Below are 26,166 nucleotides of genomic sequence, written 5' to 3'. Positions count from 1 at the left end.
TGTCTAATGCAGCCCAGTATACCATGAACCTTCTGTGCTGCAAGGGCACACTGATAATCCATGTTCAACTTGGTGTCTGATATGCTACCCAGGTCTTTTTCTGCCAACCTGCTTTCCAGCTGGGTGTCCTTCAGCATGGTGCATTGGTGTATGGGGCTGTTCTTCCTCAGGCATAGCACTTCTCTGAGATGAACATCAAGAAGTTCCTGTTGGCTCATTTCTCCCACTGGTTGATGTCCCTATCAATGGTAGAATAATCCTCTTCTGTATTAAGACACTCCTCTCAGTTTTGTGTCACCTACAGACTTGGTCTTCCCTATTATCCATTTAATGATATAATAATTATTAATGAAAATGTAAAACATTACTGGATCTTGTACTGTTTCCTGGAGTACTCAGTAATTAGTAGCCTCAACCTAGACTTTGTTTCTTTGATCTCCACCCTCTGGGCCCAGAGGTTCATCCAGTTTTTATGAATGACATTTAAACCCACCAGTGAACCTATAATTTTACTACACTTATGTCCAAGAACCAAGTGTTCTTTTTGAGTTTAATCAGATGTTATCCTTTATAGACACAAGTATTAGAATATTTTGTCTTACATCCTTATGTTTCTTCTTTCATGTTTTCTATTTAGCTATTCAGTTCTGTTTCCAAGTTAGGTACATCAACGACAGGAAAAGTGATGGAGTGAAAAAAGTCTGTCAAAAAGTTATAGATGAGGAACTTTACATGAGAAGGATTATACTAACAGCAGTATGCATCCTGTCATTATGCTGCAGAGAAATAATATCTTCATTTTTTTGGAATACATAATGTATTTTGACATATCAATGCCCCTTAACAGTGGCATCCCTAGATTAATTTACACTACATAGAGTAATGAAATGAAATTATTGACAGAAGACCTAACAGGGAGAGTCTACAAAGTTTTTTTCAGTTAAGCAAAATAGATCCTGAATTTCACTTTTTGTTTATTTTGAAGCACCTAGTATTCACCTTTTAATGAAAGTTACAGTGACAGCAAACTACATGTTTAAATATTGCTACTGACAAAGAGAAAAGTCCAGTGATTTAAATGTAGGAGGTAGGAGAAGTGATTCTGTATAGGAGTTTGACCTACTGCTTGACAGTATGCTGAACATTTAGCCTGCCTTCTTCTGAATTTTTTCTATCAGAGAAATGATAATAATGACTTCTCTTTTTTTTTTTCTTTCTTTTTTCTTTTTTTTTTTTTTTTTCAAGTGTTTTGATGTTTACAGAGATCTCATTAATTATATTGGTTTATTATTAGGTTATTATTATTTTCCAGTTTTCTTCCTTTTCAGTAATTTATGTGTGCAAATACTTTAGGTTTAGGATTTTAGAAAGAGTTTAAGGTTATATATCTAATTTGACTTATTTTGGTTTTAACACTTAGCTGTTTTTCGGCACTTTGAAGTGGAATAAAGACCTAGATTTTGTAATCTTTGGGAATTTAATTTTAAATAACACCCAAGAAAGGGAACTGCAAAAGGAACAGTATATCTTTACAAGCTTGAATAGGAATCAAGTGTACTTGATCTATACAACAGTAGATTTTCACTGCTGATATCAATCATGTCTAATCATTTTAATTGTATGATGCATTTCTCGCATCCTTCATCATCCGTTGTCTTTCATGCAGTGAATTTTAAGATGTTTTTCTCTTTAAAATCTGGAAAACAGACAGAGCACTTCTACGCTGCTATAATTCATGAATATTAGGATAAAGAAAGCTTTAAGAAACATAAATAGGTAAATGACAGGTCCATGTAACATTATAAAGTTGTGAAATAGATAATGGATGCTTGAATTTTATATCTAAGACAAAAATAAAGTATTAGGTTGCAGTCATACTGGTCAACAATTTTTATTTAACAAAGTGATCCCCCTGGTCTATGGTAAAAGATGCTAAGGAATTAATACACTGTTTTGAAGTGTTTCAGAGATAATCCTTTTGGATTCTGAAAATTTCGAAAAAGCTAGCAGTATAGTAGCTGTAGTTTTATTTCTTCAAAAGATATACACTGTCTTCTTGCTTTTAATCATATTATATAAGAATAATACAGTTTTACTATTCTCTAACAAACAGAGACACAGTCTTGTAACTTCTATGAAGTGAAGATAACTATGCACAATGTAATATTTAATTAAGTAAATTCCCTTTCAACATTCTTAGGTCATCATGTATAAAACTATTAGCACTGTAGTTGCAAAATAAATTCTATTTTGAAACATTCCAAAGGGTACTGAATAGTCCATTTTTACCTTCTGTAATTTTAATAGCACTCAGAGTTGGCTAGCGATTAAATGAGAAATTTCAGTTTGTAAGTGACATTATTTTCTGTAAGTAAAGAAAACAAAAACAAATAAACAAAAAAATATCATTTTCAGTGCTACGAGCTAATATCCAATTCTGATGTCCTGTTCTGAAAGTAGAATAAATTATACTTTAAAGGTAAATTTTACAACACAGTGAATTAAAAGATATTTAAAATAAAATGCTGAAAGATTCTTCTTAAGACATTCCTAATGTACTAGAAAAACACCAAGAAAACAAACAAACCATAACTATACATGAAATAGCATTTGAAATCTCTTCTTTTAGAGAGTTGTTTTAATGCTATTTCTTTGTTTAATTAATAATTAAAACACTGATAATGTTTGTTTATTTTTCAAACAACATAATTTTTAACTGGAATTGTACATTATGAATGGCATTGTTTAAGTTTATGACACTAGGTGATGAACTCAGCATTCATAGAATCATAGAATCATAGAATATCCTGAGTTGGAAGGGACCCTTAAGGATCATCAAGTCCAACTCTTGACACCACACAGGTCTACCCAAAAGTTCAGACCATGTGACTAAGTGCACAGTCCAATCTCTTCTTAAATTCAGACAGGCTTGGTGCAGTGACCACTTCCCTGGGGAGCCTGTTCCAGTGTGCAACCACTCTCTCTGTGAAGAACCCCCACCTTATGTCAAGCCTAAATTTCCCCTGCCTCAGCTTAACCCCGTTCCCGCGGGTCCTGTCACTGTTGTTAATGGAGAAAAGGTCTCCTGCCTCTCGACACCCCCTTACGAGGAAGTTGTAGACTGCGATGAGGTCTCCCCTCAGCCTCCTCTTCTCCAGACTGAACAGGCCCAGTGACCTCAGCCGTTCCTCGTACGTCTTCCCCTCCAGGCCTTTCACCATCTTCGTAGCCCTCCTCTGGACACTCTCCAACAGTTTCATGTCCTTTTTATACTGTGGTGCCCAGAACTGCACACAGTACTCGAGGTGAGGCCTCACCAGCGCAGAGTAGAGCGGGACAATCACCTCCCTTGACCTACTAGCGATGCCGTGCTTGATGCACCCCAGGACACGGTTGGCCCTCCTGGCTGCCAGGGCACACTGCTGGCTCATATTCAACTTGCTGTCTACCACGACCCCCAGACCCCTCTCTTCTAGGCTGCTCTCCAGCGTCTCATCGCCCAGTCTGTACATGCAGCCAGGGTTTCCCCGTCCCAGGTGCAGGACCCGGCACTTGCTCTTATTGAACTTCATGCGGTTGGTGATCGCCCAGCTCTCCAACCTATCCAGATCCCTCTGCAAGGCCTTTCCACCCTCATTCGAGTCCACAACTCCTCCAAGTTTGATGTCTTCAGCAAACTTGCTCAAAATACCTTCTATTCCTACATCCAGATCGTTTATAAAAATATTGAAAAGTACCGGCCCTAAAATGGAGCCTTGAGGGACCCCACTGGTGACCGCCCGCCAGCCTGACGCAGCCCCATTTACCATAACCCTTTGGGCCCTGCCCGTTAGCCAATTGCTCACCCATCGTATGATGGTTTTATTTAGCTGTATGGTGGACATTTTGTCCAGTAGGATCCTATGGGAAACCGTTTCAAAAGCCTTGCTGAAGTCCAAAAAAATCACATCAGCTGGTTTTGCCTTGGTCCACCATACGGGCGATCTTATCATAAAAGGAAATCAGGTTAGTTAGGCAGGACCTACCCTTCACAAACCCATGTTGGCTGGGACCAATGACTGCTTTGTCCCCCAGGTGCGCCTCAATAAGTTCGAGAACCATCTTCTGCATGATTTTACCAGGCACTGACGTGAGACTGACAGGCCTGTAATTGCTAGGGTTTTCTTTCTGACCCTTCTTGAAAATCAGCACAACATTTGCCAGCTTTCAGTCTACCGGGACCTCTCCAGATTAATTAAATTAATTAAAAACAAACAAGCACATGAAAACTTTAAAACCTCCCCTGTAACTAAGATGATAGATTGAGGCACCCACTGAATTTAAGGTCAAACTTAATATCCTTTTGCAAGGTGATAGGCTCTGGGGCAGATATGTTCTGAAGTGGAGCAGGGGATCAGTGTGAGCAGAGGGTTTCTCTCAAAGCAGCCAAGGGAAGCACAAGCACCCAGCAGCCCTCATGAGGGTGTCTGACTAGGTGTGGGTTGAGCCAGCAGTGCCCCCACTGTAGTACAAAGGCAGCCTCTAGGGAGTGCAAGCAATCAGAATCATGGTGAACAGGGCTTGGTGTGTCAACCAGGGTGTGGCATGGCAATTGGTAGGGCAGGAAAGGCCCTGAATGTTAGCCAGCGTGGAGCAATGACGACCACCCAGCAAAAGCCTGTGGCTTCCAGGAGTTTGCCCCACACCACAACTGATGCAGTCTCCCTGACAGAGCTCCAGGTAGAACATGTTGCTACCCAGGGGTCAGGCTGCCTGGTGTGCCCTACTCTTACACCTGTACAGGATGGCAGTACGTAGCAGAGAGCACAGCTGTGGGAGGTGTGTCCAGTTTGAAGAACTGCTTCACATGGTGGCAGAGCCTTAAAAGGAGGTGGGAAGGCTGAGGAGCATCAGGGAGTCAGAGAACGAGATTGACTGATAGGTTAGAGTTCTGCCATTGCTGAGGCAGGCTCCTCAACCAGCCACAGTCACTCTGTAAGAAATGAAGGATCTCCTAAACCCTTTCTGCCAGGCAGGGGGAAGGGATTTAAGAGACAGGGAGGAGTAGAAGCAGGTTCCTGTTCAGCACAGCAGGTGACCCCCCTGCTGTATACCTCACCTTCCCACGTATCCCTGCACAACACGTATGAAACTCCACAGCTTGATGGGCAAGCAAATGACAATGTAGGTCATGGTCCATCCATGTTGGGGGAGTCACCCAGGGTAAGTCAACCTATACCCTGCATCACAACAAGCCCCATAAAGAAAAAAAAAGAAGGGCTATAGTCATAGGGAACTCCCTTCTGAAGGGAACAGAGGGCCCAATTTGTCATCAAGACCTGACCCATAGGAAAGTCTGCAGTCTCCCTGGGGCATGAATAAGAGACATTTCTTGGAAAGTCACTTGTCTGGTATATTCCTCTGATTATTACCCTTTATTGTGTTTTTTTCAAGTTGGCAGTGATGAGGTGGCAAAGAGAAGGCCAGGAGTAATTAAAAGAGGCTTTAGAGCCTTGGGGTTATGTTGCATTAAGGGGTGTAGCTGATTAACCGTTATGGGCGATAATGACTGTCTGCAAAACAAGCTAGCATGCATGAAATACACAGATGTTATAGGTGTTACAGGTGCGCAGCCTAGAAATGAAAGCATTAAAAGGATTAAAGACTCTAGAGAGATTTATAACCAAGTGAATTTATAACCAAATCTCACCCAAAGGTGTCCCAATGGGGTGGGGATGGAAGAGAGGCTCAGCCCATCGACTGATCCCAGGAGTCAGGAGGTCCTAGGGATGTTGTGTTCCCTCAGGATGGTATCTCCCCTGACAGTGGTATCTTCCCTAACATCCTCTGTCTCTTAGGCCAATTTACATTATTTTCTATCTTTTAGGTGGAGCTTGAGTGACTCTAGTCAAGCATATCTCAGTTATGACTGGTGAAAAGTTCTCCCGTCTCCATTTAAAGTAATAGGCTCCGAGAAATTCAGAGCGCATGCCCAGTGAGGGGTGGTCGCACCTTGGAGACGGGTAGCTTTTGGGATGGAGGTGTATTTTGGTATTATAATGATATTATAATGAGCAAAAAATACACTAGGGTACGGCATTTGTCAAGACATGATAGGTCCTTGGCTCAGGGTAGCAAAAAGTGCAGCTTATTGGTCTCGGTGTGCACAAGAACAATAGAGTCCCCACCTGGTTACAGAGCCTAGCTGTGGTGTCTCCACTCCACTCTATGCTCCGTACTGTTTCTTAGGGCTAGCACACCAAGTTTCCCCAGCGCAATAGCATCTAAGGTTGGAAGCCTAGGGAACACTTAGATAATGCAGCTATGCCCTACCATGAAAGCCTCTTCATTGCTGTACATTTTCTTTAAGTTTTATTTTCCTAGTTACTTCAGGCAATTACACCACAGGTTATTAGTTGAATGATCAGGTGAACAGGTAGTGTTTCCCTTCATTCTTCCAGTAGCGGGGATCAATACTGAAAGGAACAGGCAGATCCAGCTGATCAATACGTGCTCCCAAGGCTGGTGCCACTGAGACAGTTTTGTTTTTTTTTGATCATGGGAAGGTCTGCATGACACCAAGCCTGATGATTCCAGATGAGTTGCACTTTTCTCTGAGAAGGAAAAGGGCTTTTGCCCAGGAGTTAGCAGGGCTAATTGGCAGGGCTTTAAACTAGATAGGAAAGGGGAAGGGGACAAAAACAGGCCCACGAATGACAAACTGTGGGACTTCATGACAATATTTGAGGCACTACATTCTGGGGACGCCTAACTTGCCCCATGAGGGGTTGACTTTAATAAAAGACATCTGAAGTGTTTCTATACATGCACACGCAGCATGAGAGATAAAATTTCAGCTCCCTGAAATGCTTATATACTAATGCACACAGTATGGGAAACAAAGAGGAAGAACTGGAGATCTGGATGCAGTTGCAATGCTATGATCTCACTGCAATCACAGAGACATAGTGGGACAACTCATATGACAGGAATGCAGTCATGGAAGGCTATGTGCTTTTTAGAAAATAGCGGCCAGGAAGGTGAGATGGTGGAGGTGCTCTTGAGAACAACAGAGAATGCAATGAGAGAGCAACTGGGAATGTGTGGAGTTCTGCCCAGGGGCAGATGAAAGGCTAGCTGAGTCTTTATGGGAAAGGATTAAAGGTCAGGCTACAATGGCTGACATTGTTTTGGGTGTTTGCTACAGGCCACCTGATCAAGAAGAGGACATAGATGAAGCCTCCTTCAGACAGCTTCAAGTAACCTCTCAGTCACAAGCTCTGGTTCTCATGGGGGACTTCAACCACCCTGACATCTGCTGGGAAGACCACACAGCTAGGCACAAACAGTCCAGAAGGTTCCTGAAGTGTATTGGTCACAACTTTTTGACAGAGGTGGTGGAGAAGCCACTAAGGACTAGTTGGAGATGTGAGGGTCAGGGGCAGCCTTGGCTGCAGTGAGTTAGAGCCATATGGTGGAGTTCAAGATCTTGTGAGGAGGAAGCAGAGCAAAAAGTAGAATTGCAACCCTGTAGTTCAGGACAACAAATTTTGGCCTCTCCAGGGATCTACTTGGAAGTATCCCATGGCTTAGGGCCCTGGAAGGAAGGAGGGTTCAAGACATCTGGTCAATATTCAAGCATCACTTCCTCCAAGATCAACATTGGTCAACCCTATGAGCAAAGGGGGTGGGAGACCTGCATGGATGAGAAGGTAGCTCCTGGCGAAGCTGACAGAAGGATATTTACAGCATATGGAAAAAGGAACAGGCCACTTAGGAGGAATATAGGGGCATTGTCAGAGTATACAGAGATGTGACAAGGAAGGCCAGGGTGCATTTGGAGTTAAATCTGGCAAGAGATGTCAAAGACAACTAGAAAGACTTCTTCAAATACATCAGTAGAAAAAAGCAATCTGGGGAAAATGTCGGCGTGCTGCAGAATGGGGCCAGAATGGGGCGGGTGCTGTTGTGACAAAGGAACAGAGAAGACAGAGTTGATGAGTGCCTTTTTTGCTTCAGTCTTTACTGCTAAAATTAGCCCTCTGGAATCTCAGACCCTGGAGACAAGAGAGGAAGTCTGGAGAAAGGAGGACTTTTTTGTGGTCAAAGAGATCATCTAAGCAAATCTGACATCCACAAATCCATGGGCCCCAATGGAATACACCCACAGATGCTGAGGGAGTAGGCCAATGTTATTTCTAGGCAACTCTTCATCATCTTTGAAAGGTCCTGGAGAACAGGAGAGATGCCTGAGGTCTATAAGAAAGCAAATATCCCACCGGCCTTCAAAAAGTGTAAGAAGGAGGAGCTAGACACTTACAGGTCATTCAGCCTCACCTCCATCCCTGAAAATGGAAAAGGAACAGCTCATCCTGCAGGTCATCTCCAAGCATGTGGAGGATAAGAAGGTGATCAGGAAGAGCCAGCATGGATTCACCAAAGGGATGTCATTTTTGACAAATATGATATCCTTCTACGCTGAGATGACTGACTGGGTAGATGAGTGGAGAGTGGTGGATGTGGTCTCCCTTTACTTCAGCAAGGCTTTTGACACTGTCTCCCATAGCATTCTCAAAGACAAGCTCAGGAAGTGTGGCCTGGATGAGTGGACAGTAAGGTAGATTGATAATTGGCTGGATGGCAGAGCTCAGAGGGCTGTACATAGTGGTGCAGAATCTAGTCAGAGGTCTGTAGCTACCAATGTCCCCCAGAGGTCAGTACTGGGTCCAGTGTTGTTCAACTTATTCATCAATGGCCTTGATGATGGAACAGAGTGCACCCTCAGCAAGTTTGCTGATGACACAAAGGTGGGAGAAGTGGCTTATACCCCAGAGGGCTGTGCTGCCGTTTAGAGGGACTACAACAGACTTGACTGTTGGGCTGAAGGGAACCTCATGAAGTTCAACAAGGGCAAATGCAGGGTTCTACATCTAGGGAGGAATAACCCCAATCACCAGTACAGACTGGGGACAGACCTGCTGGAATTCAGTTCTGCAGAGAGGGACCTGGGAGTCCTGGTAGACAGCAGGCTGACCGTGAATCAGCGGTGTGCCCTTGTGGCCAAGAAGGCCGATGGTTTACTGGAGTGCATTCAGAAGAGTGTTGCCAGTAGGTCAAGGGAGGTGATCCTCCCCTTCTTCTCAGCCCTGGTGAGGCCATACCTGGAGTACTGTGTTCAGTTCTGGGCTCCCCACTGCAAGAGAGACATAGAACCACTGGAGCAAGTTCAGAGGTGGGCTGTGAAGATGGTTAGAGGACTGGAGCACCTGTCATATGAGGACAGACTGAGAGACCAGTCCTGTTTAGTGTGGAAAAGAGAAGACTGAGGGGAGATGTCATTAATGTATATAAATATCTGAAGGGAGGGTGTTGAGATGATGGAGCTAGTCTCTTTTCAGTTGTGCCCAGTGACAAGACAAGAGACAACGGGCACAAACTGAAGTACAGGAAGTTCCATCTGAATATGAGAGGGCACTTTTTTGCTGTAAGGGTGACAGAGCACTGGAACAGGTTTCCCAGAGAGGTTGTGGAGTCTCCTTCTCTGGAGATATTCAAAACCCACCTGGATGCCATTTGTGCAATGTGCTCAAGGTGATTCTGCTCTGCAGAGGGGTTGTACTAGATGATCTTCAGAGGTTCCTTCAAACCTCGTCCATTCTGTGATTCTGTGATGCATTTGCAGTATGATAGCGATTTTAAGGCCCAAACAGTTTTGCTTGGTAATCATGTTATTGCTGTATCTAGTCAGCTATTTTTCCTTCAAAGACAGCATTGTGAATTCAATGTGCATAACATGCAAATGCATCAGAACTTGACAACTGGAGTATGATCTTACAGGGGTAGCAGAAGATGTTACAAACAGTGGACATTTACTAGAACAAGAATTTTTGACATTTTCTACTATTTTTTTATTTTATTTTATTTTATTTTATTTTATTTTATTTTATTTTATTTTATTTTATTTTATTTTATTTTATTTTATTTTATTTTATTTTATTTTATTTTATTTTATTTTATTTTATTTTATTATTTGTTACTTTATTTTACCTGTTATATATTAACCATATTGTGATTAATACATCCTTATTTTATGTTCTTTTATGTTAATGTTATATACTTTATGTTCATGTAGATTTATGAGTATGTACAACATATGCTTTTGTCAACTGAAGATTACTTTAGTACAGTTCAACTATATCTACAAACAATTCATAGACAAGGACTATTATAAAGTACATCATGTAACTTAATGCATCACATAATGCATACTTAATGCACATATGCATCGCTTAATGCATCACTACCAGTATTTTATAGCTAACACATTTGTCAGTTTTTGCATAAATCTTTGGTCATTTTATAAAGTCATAGAATTATAGAGTGGTTTAATGGTTGGAAGGGACCTGAAAGGCCTTTAGGTACTGAAAAGGTCATTATAAACTCTCCCCAGGCTAAAAACTCTCTTCTCCAGGCTAAACGAACCCTCAGTCTGTCTTCATAGAAGAGGTACTCTAGCCATGATCATCTTCACGGCCCTCCTCTGGACTCAGTGCAAGATGCCTATGTCCTTCTTATGCTGAGGGCCTCAGAACTAAATGCAGCGCTCCAGTTGGAGTCTCAGAAGAGTGGAGTAGAGAGACAGAATTACTTCCTCCAGTCATATTTTGTCCTAGCCATAATTCCAGTCAAGTAATCAAGTAAAGGAGGTTGTCATCTGGTACATTGTTTTCTGGTCAAAAAGAAGGACTTTCACATTCATATTTCCACTATAACTAAACAGCTCATACCTTTTGACTTTCAAGACCAACTCCAAAAACTTAACAATAACTTCATACAGTTAATGGGATGGGAAGGAAGAGTCTGAATGAAAAATAAATAAATAAATAAAAATATGCACATACATACATACACACACACACACACACATATATATATATCCTAAAAAAGACTATCCTGAGTTGGAAGGGACTCACAAGGATCACAGACCGTGAAATGACTGGATTCTTGTGAACTGAATATTGCATTGACATTGATGTTAGTTGCATTGTGTGCTATGTTAGCTTGAATAAGCATCCTATTTGTTACAGGGATCTAAATAGTTAACCTAATATAAGAAACCAAATATAGCTCTGGAATTAGGTAAGAAAATATTTTATTTTGAGCTCCCTGTTTTGAACTCTGAGAAGATCACAGAATGAATTAATATTACAACAGTCCTACTGAAGTTTGGATGATGCTCCAAGCCGAACAAATTGTCAGTAATTTACTGGGATTTTTATTCCTTTCATGACTCCCCCTGGCACTAATACCAACTGTAGTTTTGGCATCTCCCAGAAACAGAAAGACTTGTACAGGCAACGTGGCTTCTTAGCATTTGCAAATCATGAGAAACATCATGCAAAACCAGCAAATATGTTATAGGAACAGCTCTATCTAGTTCATACTGATTTTGTTGGCTGCTTTTACTGGTGTTCTTTGTAGAATTCAGAAACAACAGTTGAGAACCACAAACATTTCTTTAGGAGCTTTACTACCTCATTTGCTGAACTTATTATGATAAAATTATCTACGTTGGGGTCCTGTTCTAATTCTTGTAATTAAACATGAAATGAGAGTAACTGCATGAAATCAAAATTAAATTTTAATTTTTATGTAATATGAAGTAGTATATATATAAATATATTTATTTATCAATGTTTGTTACAATAAATACACAAAATATGTTAAAATTATGCCTAATATTTAGTCCTATAACATGTTTTACAGTTTATCTATAATCACATTCATTAATAAGTATAATCTGTTATGGATACCTAAAGTACGTCTTAGAATACCCAACACATGTCTCACACAGGGTTTTAAAAATGGAAAGCTTTTCTTTTTACTAGATGAGGAACTTTAGGACATGATACTTGTGTCTAAAAACACATTTCCTTTCTTTCTGGATAGAGAATGGAGAGGGAAATAAATAATTTATCTTTTAACTTGCCTTGGCATAAGCTTGCCTTCAAAACCTTTCTGAGCTATAAATCCACAAAAGATATCACTTTACTAATACATCCTGGAGCACACAAGTGATCTCTGATGGCATAATAAATTAGATAATTCTACCTTCAAAGCAGGGTTAAAATAGCTTGAGGTATAATAATCATCATCATCATCATCATCATCATCATCATCATCATCATCATCATCATCATAATGGTGCAGGTTAGATAGTGGGTGTGAGGGTTAAAACAGGTTAGAGGTGTTATAAATGGCTCAGTCTTCAAAATAGGATTAAATAAAAAAATAGGATTTATTAAAAGAATAGAAGTAAGCAAACAGCGCTGGGTGCAGTGGGAGTCTCCACTCCACCAGGATGCACCCCAGTTACATCAAGTAGCTGATTTTTATGCTCCTAGACTAATACATATTCATTACTACTTCTAAAAAAAATAGGTTATTATAATTAGCTTCCGGGGTCCAGTCCCTCCTACTGGAGCATGCACATCAGTCTCCAGTGGTCCCTCTGGGGGTCTCTAGGGGTCTTTCATGCTGAAGGCTCATAGTCTTCCTCTCCAAGGAAGACTATGACTTTCTTCTTCACGAGTAATTAAAACTCAGTCTTTTCTACTTCACGAGTAATTAAAACATTCCTCACCAGCCATTCACAGGGACAGTCACACCTATAGCAGTGTTAAGTTAATCTCGAAGAAGTTAATCTCGAAGAAGATAAAAAAAAAAGCTGTAACTGTTAGAAATAGAAGTTCAGAATAACAAAAGCAAACAGGTTCATAAATTTGAGGAGTATTTTCTGAAGGCTTGATAAATTGACTAGAATCAGGGGAAGACTGGGACACACTGCATCTGTGGTTCAAGAATTAAATTGCCAGTGCAGGACCCAGAGGCAGACAGGACTGTTCTTTATTGACACGAATTGTTAAAACATTCCTCACAGAGGGTAGGTCCCCATTTAAGGCCATTGCACCAGCCTGGTGTTCTCCCTTCATGAAATAAAATAGGGCATGAACAAGAAGAGCTGTCTGCTTACATATCTGTACTGCTGAGTGCTCTTTTTACCATTTAAGTTTATACTGTAGTATTGCACTTCCATGTGCAAAAAAAAAAAACAACATTATCTGAGAAACATGATACATTTTCATGCCAATGTAATGCCAATAGCAGTAAAGTATAGTGTTTCTAAAAGCAGGAAATCAGAATCAGTAAGCAGTTGTATTAGAAGGGTTAGCTTTACAAGCCATTAATATTTATGCAAACACAATGCTTATTACACGTAACATTCATGTTAGCCAAGGGTCACATAATTTTTTTTTAATCATCAGATGTCTGTGTGTGTTGTGAGGACTCTGCTTCCTACATAATCTAAAACTAATGATATGTTCCCTTTGAGTGATTTGGTACAAGAATGAAGTGATCTGAATTGTCTAAAGGTGGCAGGGATGAGAGGAAGGTAGCATATTACATAGCTCTAATTTTAGTGTATTTAAATGATTACTGGATCAGACTGTTAAACAGTAATTTTTCCAGTGCCTCACAGTGGTGAGGTTGCCCAGAGAAGCTGTGGGCTGTGGATGCCCCATCCCTGGAAATGTTAAGGCCTGGTGGGATCAGCCTGATGTAGGGGTAGGTTTCCCTATTGGGGATAGGGGGTGTTAATTATATGAAATTGTATGATCTTTAAGGTCCCTTCAAACCCCACCAATCTATAATTTTGATGTACTGTATAGACAGGAATGTATCATACTTTGTATACATTTCCTCTAACAAGTCTTCAGTTTATTTGTTAGGCTACAGGCATTCCTTAAGTTCTGAAGGAAAACTGATTGCTTCCTCTTTCATTTTATTGTAAAAAAGTATTGAAATAATAATAATAATTAAACTAATAATAATAATAATAACCTCAAACTGTGTATTTTAATCTTTAAATTGTTTAAAATCAAGCAATAAAAATTTATTTGATACTTAATCGATACATATTAAAAATTAGCTCTTTTCAGATAAAATCTTTATAAAATGGAAACTAAAAGTATCAATTTATAAACTGGACAGCTTGAATCATTTAAGGACTAGTGTGAATTACTTTTAGGCTGTTATTGAATTAAATATATATTTTTAAATTAATAACACATGGGTTAAGTACATACTGAATAAAAAAAAAGAAAGGCAATATGCATTCCATTTCTAAAATTTAAGAACTAATTTTAATGAGGTGGCTGCTCTCTTAAAATGATCTTGAAAAAAAAAATAAAAAATCTTAATTGAACACTTCATTTACTTCCAGTATTTAGTCGTCTGGGGTCTGGTTCTGGTTCAGTCAACAAACTAATTGACACTTTCTCTAGCAACTACATTTGTTACAGGCTGCAAATAAGGATTTGAAGGAACAAGAGGTCTAGAGTGCTCTCACCTTGGAAATAGTAGTTCTCTGGTGTTTATTTTACAGTCTTTCCAGCTTCACCCACTGTGATAGTTAAATCACAAAGCATGAAGCTGAAAGTGGTATAGATATTCAGTCACTAACTCTCATTGCTTATTACTAGCTCAACAGGTTATCTGTAATGAGCACATTCACTAGTTGCTTTCTGTTTTCTTTCCTTTATTTCTTTATTTCTTTATTATTATTATTTTTTCTACTGAATTTTCAGAGATTAGAATTTATACAGAAATTTGACTCGTGCAAGGGAAGGAAATTCGAAAGTTTCATGTATGGGAGGATACATAACAAATAGAATGAAGCTCATCTATGCTTCATAAAGCTATGTAAAGAGAACTTTAAAAGTGTAGACTTTTTGTTTTCTATATACTTTTGCAGCCACTAGCTCTGTTGCTTATAACTCGAGCAACAGCATTTTCCATCTGTCCAGAAATGTATAATCTTTTTATTTCTGCTAATGAAAACATTTCAGAAAACCATTTATGTTTTATGCATCAAATATTTAAATCCCAATTGTGTGAACAAATTATTTCATATAACACAAACAGGCAATGAGGGGAAAAAAAAGGGGGGGGGAGGGGGAGGGGAGAAAGGTCTTAATGTAACCAGCAAAATCAAAAAATATACTAGTTTTTAAGTTGCTACTAATTTTTTATTATTACAGTTCCTTGTTTTTATGTTCGTTTTATATTTTCTTATGTCCTGGTTTCAGTTAGGATGTAGTTAATTTTCCTCCTAGTAGCTGGTATGGTGCTGTTTTTTGGATTTAGGATGAGAATAATGTTGATAACTTTACTTGTTGCAGAGCAGTGCTTACACTAAGCAAAGGACTTTTCAGCTGCTCATACCATTCTGCCAGTGAGGAGGCTGGGGGTTCATTAGGGAGCTGGGAAGAGAAAGAACCAGGACAGCTGACCCAGACTGGCCAAAGGGATATTCCATACCATAAGATATCATGCTGAAAAATTAATATGAGGTGGCTGGCCAGGGTGGGGGGAGACCAGTGCTCGGGTTTAAGATGGGCATTGCTCCGTGAGAGATGAGCAATTGCCTTGTGCATCACTTGTTTTGGACACATCATTATTATTACTATTATCATTATTATAATTATTCTTTTCTTTCTTCTCTGTTCCTATTAAACTCTCTTTATCTTGACCCACAGACCCACAAGCGTTTACTTTTTTTTTTTTTTCAATTCTCTACCCCATCCCACTGCTAGGGGGAAGATGGGTGAATGTGTTGCTGTGCTGATGGCTAAGCTAAACAGTAACACCTTATGTCTCCTAATGTAACAATACGAAAATTAACCTTATATGTTAAATTCAGCTTTTTTTCTCTCTCTCTGATGTATTTTTTTTCTTTTTCTTTCTTTTTTTCTTTTTTCTTTTTTCTTTCTTTTTTTTTTTTTTTTTTTTTTGCTTTGTTTTTTCCTCCATTGGGGGAAAAAAAAAAAAAAGTTTAAACATATTTTTCCTTTTCAATAGAACACTGAATTTAAATTCTTTCACAGTACTCTGTCCTTTTTATTTGGAAACCAGAGCCTTTCCACATCACCACAATTATAAATGGAACTTTTTTGTATTCAGCATACTACACATCAAATATGATTTTAATGAAATTTAAGTGACCTTTAGGCAAAAGCAAAGCGAAGAGCTTGCTCTACCATCTTATGAATATATATATATATTAGGTAGTACAACACATTGAAATGCCAGGGTGTTCTACACATTTTGGAAAGGAACATTTGGTTTGAGAAATTACGCTTCATTCACTTAAATTTCAGAAGGTCTGAGGTTTTTAATGATTTGGCACTAAATAGACAGCTGACTTGATCTAGAAGAGTCAAATTTGATTGAATGTTTATTCCTATTTAATTCATTAACATTTTTTTTTATTATTATTATTATTTTTTGTTCTTGACCAGATGAGGGTGTAAAATGAAAAGATCAGCAATAAGAAAATATATTTCTGTATTCAATATGGATGTGACTGATCTGTTTTTAATTTTCTTCTAGGCATTTTCTGGAAACACAAATGCCGATAGTGTTGTATACTACAAGCTTCAACATTCCATTAAAGCAAGATTTCTCCGCTTTGTGCCTTTGGACTGGAATCCCAATGGTAGAATTGGAATGCGTATAGAAGCATATGGATGCATGTACAGTAAGTGTTTTGTGTAATCAACTAAATGAAACATCCATTCATTTTTGTATTCTGCTGTATCAATTACACTTGAAACTAGAATTCTAAGCTTAGTTTTAATATTGAATATAAACAATTTAATAGGTTTATGTGCAGAATTCACTGTTTCTGCATCATCTAGCAATATGTAATGCTTATTTTCCAGCTCCTGTGTTGGGATAAGTGGTACATAGATGTTAATTCAAAAAATAATTTACTGAAAACTCTTTTTATGGTATTCATAAACAAACAAACAACAAAGAAAAACCACCACAACCACCACCAAAATAAATAAATAAATAAATAAAATTTTGTTTTAGCATAGCGTGCTTTCTACTTGAAAAGAAAATGTTGAACATGTATATACACATAATCTTGTTCTTGAGTACAAGACAGTACAAGTAACAGTACAAGTAGATAAAACCAGAAATAAGGGATGATTCTACACAGTTGACAGATACTTCAAAGATGATATTTGTTTAAGTGGTACGTTTACAATATATTTTCTGTCATTAACAAAATAATAATAATAATTGATTCTGCATTTGGCAGGCAAAGGCTTGACTGTTACTGTCATATTGATTTCCTGGACATTATAACTTTTCCTGAGAGACTGCAGGCTAGTGAAATCTTTTAGTCTACTCCATGGGGTGCTGGGTACAATTAAACACATTTGAAATACTTCTACATCAATATATGCATCATGAGAAAGAAGAAAGAGTAACTAAAAGCCTTAAATCAGTCCCAGAGCTACAACATCATTGGTATAAGTAAAACTGGTGCAAAGCCATAAGTTCTTCAGAAGGCATAGGCAGGGCAGGCAAGGTGGGGTGGTGATGCTATATGTAATGGAGGGGCTAGAGTGTATGGAGCTTGCAGCTGGTGATGGCACAGTTGAAACCCTCTGGGTAAGGGAAAAACAAATAAAGGCATGTCATTGTGGGAGTCTACTATAGACCACCTGGCCAGGATGATGACATCAATGAAATATTCATTAGGGAACTTTACCTCTAGATCAGCTGCTGTCCTTTTGGGGGAAATCAACTTGCCAGGTATGACCTGGGAGTACCACACAGCTGATATAAGCAGGTTGAGGAGATTCCTAAAACATCTTGTTGATAACTTCTTGGTACAGCTACTAAGGGAGATTACTAGGGAAGGTGTCCTTCTGCCTGTACACAGACAGGGTCTCATGGGTGAAGTGTCAGTTGATGGCCATCTTGGCCATAGTGACCAGGAAGTAGTTGAGTTTAAAGTCTTTGGTGACAGAAGGAAAACTGCCACAAAATCTTCAACCCTGGATATGGGGAAAGCAGAGTTCAAGCTGTTTGATGAACTAGTTTGCAAGATCCCCTGAAAAACTACATTTGAAGGCATTGGTGTCCATCAGTGTTGGTCTCTTCTTAAATACCTCTTCTTAAGAGCACAATAACAAACAATCACAAAATATCAGAAGTCAAGGAGAAGAAGCAGAAGGTTGGCTTTGCTGTGCATGGATCTTATTATAGAGCTTAGTTGGAAAAATAAATTATATGTATATAATTGATTGACATAGGAGGACTACAGTGATGCTGTTTGCAGGGAGAGCTGTCTGCTGTTCGTGCAGCCAGAGGTCAATTAGAGTTTTTAATCTTTAATTTTATCTATTTATCTATTTATTTATTTATTTATTTATTTATTTTGTTTATAATATGTTAACTGCAAAGGGAGGGCCAAAGTAATGGACCAAGTAATGTTGGTCCATTACTTCATGAGGATGGTCACCTCACAAATAAGAACACAGATAAAGTAAAGACATGTAATGCCATCTTTGTCTCTGTCTTCAGCACCAATGATGGTCCCTGAGACACCTGGAAATCTCAGTTGGAGGACCGTGACTATGGTAAAGATAAACTCCCAGCCAACTCTGAACTTGTGTGGGACTTGCTGCTCCATCTGGATGCATATAAGTCTGTGGGGCCCAGGTGGATTCATCCCAAAGAACTCAGATAGTTGTTATTGCAAGATCTTTTTCCAATGTTCTTGGGAATCCGGAGAGGTCTTATTTGACAACTTATATTCCTGTCAAATAAGACCTCTCCAGATTCCCAAGAACATTGGAAAAGAATCTGGCAAATATTGTTCCAATTTTCAGAAAGGGTAAGACAGAAGAGATCGTAAATACAGGCCTGTCAGTCTCACTTCAGGGTCTGGTAAAATTATGGAGAAATTTATTCTGGGAGTTAGTAATAAACACCCAAAGTACAATGTGCTCATTGGTGATAGCTAACATGGGTACATGAGGGGAAGGCCCTTTTTAAGGAACTTAGTTTTCTTTTATAACAAGTTCACTCATATAGCTGTACAAAGCGGGGCCAGTAGATTGCAATCTCTTTGTATTTCAATAAAGCTTTCATTTAGGTTTCTCTCAGTATTATTCTGGGAAAAAAAAAAATATAATAATAAAATATATATATATATATATATATTCACCATACAGCCAGATAAATGTGTAATATGATGGGTGGACAATTGGATGACAGGTCAGGCTCAAAGAGTTATAGTAAATGGGGTTACAGCAGGCTGGTGGCCAGTCACTAATGGGTTCTGGAGGGCTCCATTTTAGGGCCAGTTCTCTTTAATATTTTCATAAATGACTTGAATGTAGAGCTTCAAGTTACAGTGAGTAAGTTTGCAGATGACTTTAAATTTGGAGAAGCTGTTGATGTGAGCTGTCGATATGGGTGAGGGAAAGGCTGTGGATGTGGTCTAACTAGATGTCAGTAATGCTTTTGACATTGCTTTCCACAGAATTCTTCTAAGGAGGTTGGCTGCCTAAGGCTTAGATGTCTATACGCTATGTTGGATTAAAAGCTGTCTGGGTGGCCCAAGGAGTTGTGGTAAATTGAGTTAAATCCAGTTAAAAGTCTGTCACTAAAGCTGTCCCTAGGGCTCGGTACTGGTGCCAGATCTCTTCAATATTTTATTCAATCATCTGGAGGGGATCGAGTACACGCTCAGTAAATTTGCAGATGACACTAAATTTGGTGTGACCATCAATCTGCTCAAAGGAAGGAAGGTTCTGCAGAGAGGTCTGGAAAGGCTGGACCAATGGGCTGAGGCCAACTGTATGAAGTTCAACAAAACTAAGTGCTAGGTCCTGCACTGGGGACAAAAAAAAATAATATATAAATATAAAAAAAACATGCATTGCTATAGGCTTAGGGAAGTGTGGCTGGAAAGCTACCTGGTGGAAAGGAACCTGGGGATGCTGGTTGATAGACGGCTGAATATGAGCCAGGATTGTGCTCAGTTGGCCAAGAAGGCCAAGAGCATCCCGGCTTGTATCAGGAACAGTGTGGCCATTAGGACTGGGGAAGTGATTGTCCTTCCTTACTCAGTGCTGGTGAGGCCAGACCTCTAATACTGTGTTCAGTTTTGTGTCCCTCACTACAAGAAGGACAATGAGTTGTTGGAAAAGGTCCAAAAGAGGGCAACAAAGATGGTGATGGGTCTAGAAAACAAGTATTTCGAGGAGCAAATAAGGGAGCTGTTTGTTTTTTTGTTTGTTTGTTTGTTTGGTGGTTTGTTTTGGTGGTTTGTTTGTTTATTTTTTTTTGTTTTCTTTAAGTTAAAAGAAGAGAAGGCTCAGGGGAGACCTTATGTAGAATTACCGTAAAAGAGGTTATAGTGAGATGAAGATTCTCCCAAGCTCCAAGTGATAAGAATAGGGGAAATGACTCAAGTTGCACCATGAAAAGCTTAGGTTTAGAAGATTAGGAGAAATTTCTATACTGAAAGGGTTGTGTGACATTAAGAAGCAGCCCAGGGAAGCAGTTGTGTCACCATCCCTGGAGGTCTTCAAGAAATGTGTAGATTTAGAACTTAGTTTCATGTGAGTTTCATGGTCTAATGGTGTGCTTTAGTACTAGGTTAAAGGTTGGACTAGGTAATGACACTGCTTAAACTGTCAAATACAAGATTCAACTTCCTCCACATTTTTAGGTGCCAAGACTAATTTATTTTTATTTTTGAATAAAAAAAATAAACGGGGCTGAACTTTTTCATTTCCAGATGAACATTCATGTGAGTCCCCCCCTGTTTCTTCTCTGATAGAAGGACTGCATTTTTTCCTGCCATTGATCATCAATAACAAATAATCAGCTTTTCTTCTTCCTGGTCCTGTACCTTATGCATTCAACAACATTTATGCCTTATTCAGTCTCTTGTTCACAAAAAAATTCCAATCTGAAGTTTTGGTTTCTCACTTGCCTAGAATCTAGACTTTCATTGTGTTCATTTACTCCTGTAATTTTCTCTATCACACCTTGCAACATACTTTATTTCTCTCTTGTGTTATATCCCTATTGTCCTTATTGCCATTGTGCAAATAGAAAACTTAAAATTCTCTAAAATAAAAAGAAGACAGTGTCTCTGTTATGAGTATATATATGCACAATGAGAACTTACACAATTCATTTTGTGGTGACAGTAACTGCTTTAGAGGAAGATTATGTTTTGTTTTGTTTTGTTTTGTTTCGTTTTTATGTATTTTATTGTACGTTACTTATTTGCCACAGGATTGATCCTATAGAAAGATAATGTAAGAAAACAAGCAAAAAAACAAACTAACTAACAAAAAAAGAAAAAAGAAAAACAAATGACAATTCATTTAGCTTCTAACAGTTTAAATTAAGAATATTTACTTCATATGTTATCTACTCTAATAAACTACATAAAGAATGTCATATTGATACATATATGGAAGTTTTCTTCAGGCTGGTTAAGATTGTGTCTGTATTAATGGTGTGAGATTTTTTAATTTTTTATTTATTTGTGTGTGTGTGTTTGTGAAGTGAAAATGTAGCAACCTCTTCCTTCCGTCTTATCTGTTGCAAGTTGCACAACTAAAACTAAAACTACAAAGATGATGTGAGGCTGATCTCATTACTCCACAGTATAATACTAAAAATAATGTTTGTTATACTCAAAAGAGGTAATTACTGTCTTAGTAAAATAATACTTACAGGACATTTTTTAGCACTGCTTTCAAAATCCCTGTTCTGTACTATACCTGGCAAATACATGCTCTAAATACCTTAGCTTCATATCATCAGTACTAATGTTCTGTCTTTATCTACTAACTTCACATTAGTGATATCTTTGATAGACATTCATAGGATATAACATGTTATTGTAACGTTAATATATTTCCATGTGTTTATTTCATTATTTATTTTTAATACAGGACACATTTTTGATTATAAATTATTTAAGGCCAAAAACTGACACATTTTATATGTTTGTTAAGCTTACATCCAGAAAAAAAAAAAAAAAAAAAAAAGATATTCCATTTTTGCCTCTTAACAATAGTCAATTAGGTAGTTAGTTATGGATTTTTTTGCAACATTTAATGAACTCCCCTGTATTTTCCACATGTAACTCTTGTCTTTCTCATTCAGTTGTTTGTAATGTTCCTTAGTTTTCTTTCTCCTTCTCTGCATTGTTTTCTCTTTAAGCAGTATTAAGTAACCATGGTAACTGCTGGGGAGCTGCTGGGGTTTCTGGGGCTGGAATCTTTTCTGTGGCTTCCTGGGTTAAGAGCAGGCAGGCAGGATGTTTTCACAGAATGTTTTAGGTTGCAAGGAACCTCTGGTTGTCATCTGGTCCAACACCGCTGCTCAGACGAATAGCCACCTACAGCCAGGAGCTCCGGGCCATGTCTAGATGGCTTTTGAATATTTCCAAGGAGGCAGACTCCACAACCTCTCTGGCCAACCTGTGGCAGTGCTCAGTCACTTGAACAATTAAGTGTTTCCTGTTATTCAGAAGGAACCTCCTGTGTTTCAGTTTGTGAGCACTGCCAGCTGTCCTCTCTCTGGCCACCAATGAAAAAGGCCTGGCTACATCCTTTTGCACTATCCCTTCAAGTATTTACATATATATTGATAAGATACCCCTGAGCCTTCTCTTCTCCAGACTAAGCAGTCCCCACTCTCTCAGCCTTTCCTCACCAGAAAGAGGCTCCAGTTCCCACCATCCTCCTGGCCTTTCACTGGACACTGTTCAGGAATTCCATGTCTCTCTTGTGCTGGAGGTCTCTGAACTGGACACGGTACTCCAGTGTGGCTTCAGCAGTCCTGAGGAGTGAGGAAGGATTACTTCCTTTAATATGTTGACAGTGTTTTGTTTAACACAGCCCAGAATACCATGAGCCTTCTCTGCTGTAAGGGCACACCACTAGCCCATGTTCAACTTGGTGTCCAACAGGATCCCCAGGTCGTAGAATCATAGAATGACTTGGGTCAGAAGGGACCTCATAGATCATATAGTTCCAACCCCCCTGACATGGGCAGGTATGCCACCCATTAGATCAGGTTGCTCAGAACCTCATCCGGCCTGGTCTTGAACATCTCCAGGGATGGGGCTTCCACAACCTCTCTGGACAGCCTGTTCCAGAGATTCACCACCATCTGAGAGAATAATTTCCTTCTAATCTCTAATTTAAATCTCCCCTCTTTTAGTTTAACCTTGTCCAATCATCGTCTGCCTTAGCAAAAAGTTGTTTCTTCATCTTTTTCTATAAACTCCCTTTTGAGTACTGAAAATCTGCGACAAGGTCAGCTCGGAGCCTTCTCTTCTGTGGGCTTAGCAGGCCCAGTTCTCTCTGAGTTTCTTTCTCTGAGTTGAAAGGTACTCCAGACCCTAGATCATCTTCATGGCTGTCCTCTGGACCTGTTCTAACAGATCCACATCCTTCTTGTGCTGGAGGTCCCAGACCTACATGCAGTAGTGTAACCCCTCCAAGTGGGGCCTCACAAGGTCAGAGTAAAGGGGGACAATCACCTGCCTCAACCTGCTGGCCACTCCTCTTTTGATGGAGCCCAGGATTTAGTTGGCCTTCTGGGTTGCAAGTACACGCTGTTGTCTCATGTCAAGCTTTTAATCCATCAGAACCCACAAGTTCTTCTCTTCAGGGCTCCTCTCAATGATTTTTTTCTCCTATTCTGTACTCATGTCCAGGATTGCCCCAACCCAGGTGCAGCACCTTGCACTTGGACTTGTTGAACCTCATACAGTTCATGTGGGTCCACTTCTCAAGCTTGTCCAGGCCCCTTTGGATGCCATCCCTTCTTTCTATTGTATCAATCACACCACTCAGCTTGGTGTCATCTGTAAATTTGCTGAGCGTGTACTCAATCTGAAAGAGTTCTCACTGTATTAAATGAGCAAGATAATGGCTTGCACAATAGTTTAGTTTAAATGTTTGTGTATATTTAAGATTATATTCTATATATAGTTACATAGAGAATCTTAGGATTGTAGAATATTCCAGGTTGGAAGGATCATTACAATGATCATTGAGTCCAACTTTTGGAATGTTTATATATGATTTATATAATAATTTAAATAATTTATAAGTTATTATGATTACATGGTTTAAATTATTATGAATAATTTTAACATATCACTTATTTATTCATTTATATATTTATTTATTTATTTCCGCAAGGATTTGTTTAAAGCAATATTTATGTCTTGATTTACCTAACTTTTTTGAGCCTCATGTACCTTCTCACGTCTGCTTTCCCAAACTGTCAAGGGCCAGTGATCAGATTTCTCTCTCTCTCTTTCTCTTTTTTTTTTTTTTTTTTAATATAGTTGGTCAGAAATAAGGATACCTAGAAACAGTTAAAAATGACAGACAGTTTGGAGTCTTACCCTGTAGAGCATTAACTGAACTATTGCATTAAGTGAAAAGATCAACAACAAACAAATCAGCATATTCCAAAGAAAGCTATTGCAACTAAAGCTTTTGCTCAAGACCACTAAAACATCTGATCATCTGATGTATGAGTAGGCTCTCAGGACTTCCAGCTTCTCAAAGGCATTTCATAGTTTCCAAAGATACTTTCACAGTTTACTAAGGATTTTGATATTATTGATTTGATTAAGACATATTATAAACTGTGGGGAAAAAAAAAAAAAAAAAAGTTCATAAAGTTATTCAACTTTATGATAGTAAAGTAAATATATATATATATACATATTTACACATATTTACATATATATATATATATATATATTTTTTTTTTTTTTTTTTTCCTTATTTATAACCTGTGAGAAAACATTTCTTTCTGTGAGGATATCCAAACACTGGAACAGGTTGCCCAGAGAGGCTGTGGTCTTCTGGTCTGGAGATACTCAAAACTCAGGATGCAGTCCTGTGCAGAGTGCTCTCAGGTGACCCTGCTTGGAAGGATCATTGGACTAGATGAACTCCAGAGCTTCCTTCCAACCTTAACCATTCTGTGATTCTGTGGAACACAGAAAGTGCATAGAGATTGATGTTCAAATCTAGATGCTATTCAAAGCTGGTAGGTGTTAGCAAAAATGAAGCAGGAAAAAATTATGACACCTTGGGCATTTGGACTCATTCTTTCTGTCTTGATAACACACACTTCAGTAGATCCAAGCTTTATCTCTCACAACTCTTTCAATTTATTTTTAGTCATTATGAACAGATGGTGGAATTAGAGCATATGTGAGAAATTTTATAACAATTTTGCTCAACCTCTGTAGTCCTTTCACAATCTTCATTCACGCATTCTGGTGGGGAAGTTTGTTTCTGTTATTTTCCAAATTTTGCTGAGTTGATTTTGCTTCTTCGGAACTAGTGCTGCAGAACAGTGAACAGGATTTTAGAGACCAGGGATAAATGTAATTTATACTTTTGTCTCATTAACATATAGCAAGAGTATATTCCCAAACAAACAAACCCTACTGTTACTATTACCTCTTAAGAATATACCTATCTAGCTGATTTCTTATATACTTGACAATATACAAAGTTACATTATTGAACTTTTTATTGAAGTATTAGACTTACATCCATTATTTTAATTTAAAATTGATAAATACTTTTACTATCTACATTCATTCAGTGACATAATGAAGTAAAATAGTCATCCTAGAATTTATTTTTTGGTAGAATGTAATATTTATTCATTGTACTCTTCATAAATCAATTCTTCATAACATGTACATTATCAAGATGTATGGAAAATCAAGGAGCTATATACTTCAGAATACAGCTGCATTCTTTTGGTAACAGTTCTTGAAAATGGAACATAAATAGCTGACTTTAAGTACTGTAGTTAATTTGAATGGAGTTAATTTCCATGGTGACAATTTGGAGAAATAAAAACATTATATGTGTGTGTATGTGCATATATATTTATATATTTATAATCTTTTTTTTTTTTCTTTTATTTTTTTTTTTAATTAAATAAAATTAGTAAATAGATAATGGGGTTTTCCATTGTTGTGGAAAAAGTTAAGCATCCAGCTGAAAAATAAATGTCTTTTACATCTTCATTTACTTCACAAATGTATCTTTCAAGGACAATTGAATTTTTCTTCTTATGAACTGCAAATACTCTATACTGTTATCTGTTCCTTTGTGTTTTATTCAATTTGTAATGATTTTGACAGATATTCTTTTATATCATATAATTGTTTCTGCTGTTAAGAGAATAGTACTTGAGGAAGAATGAGTGGGTCCTGTGATTCTCATTGTGCAGTTTGTA

The 26,166-nt window shown here is 38.4% G+C and overlaps 1 protein-coding gene across 2 annotated transcripts in view; it reads left to right on the top strand.

Moving 5' to 3' along the window:
• CNTNAP4 (contactin associated protein family member 4) overlaps window positions 1-26,166 on the top strand; it is a 218,221-nt gene that overhangs the window by 102,863 nt on the left and 89,192 nt on the right. For both annotated transcript variants that reach the window (XM_068667353.1, XM_068667352.1), the window contains exon 4: window positions 16,432-16,579. In XM_068667353.1, coding sequence (XP_068523454.1) covers window positions 16,432-16,579 — 148 coding nt within the window. The remainder of the gene's footprint in view (window positions 1-16,431; window positions 16,580-26,166) is intronic.

Source organism: Anas acuta, chromosome Z, assembly GCF_963932015.1.
Source record: "Anas acuta chromosome Z, bAnaAcu1.1, whole genome shotgun sequence".
Taxonomy (NCBI): Eukaryota; Metazoa; Chordata; class Aves; order Anseriformes; family Anatidae; genus Anas; species Anas acuta.
This window is presented reverse-complemented; position numbering and strand designations above follow the sequence as displayed.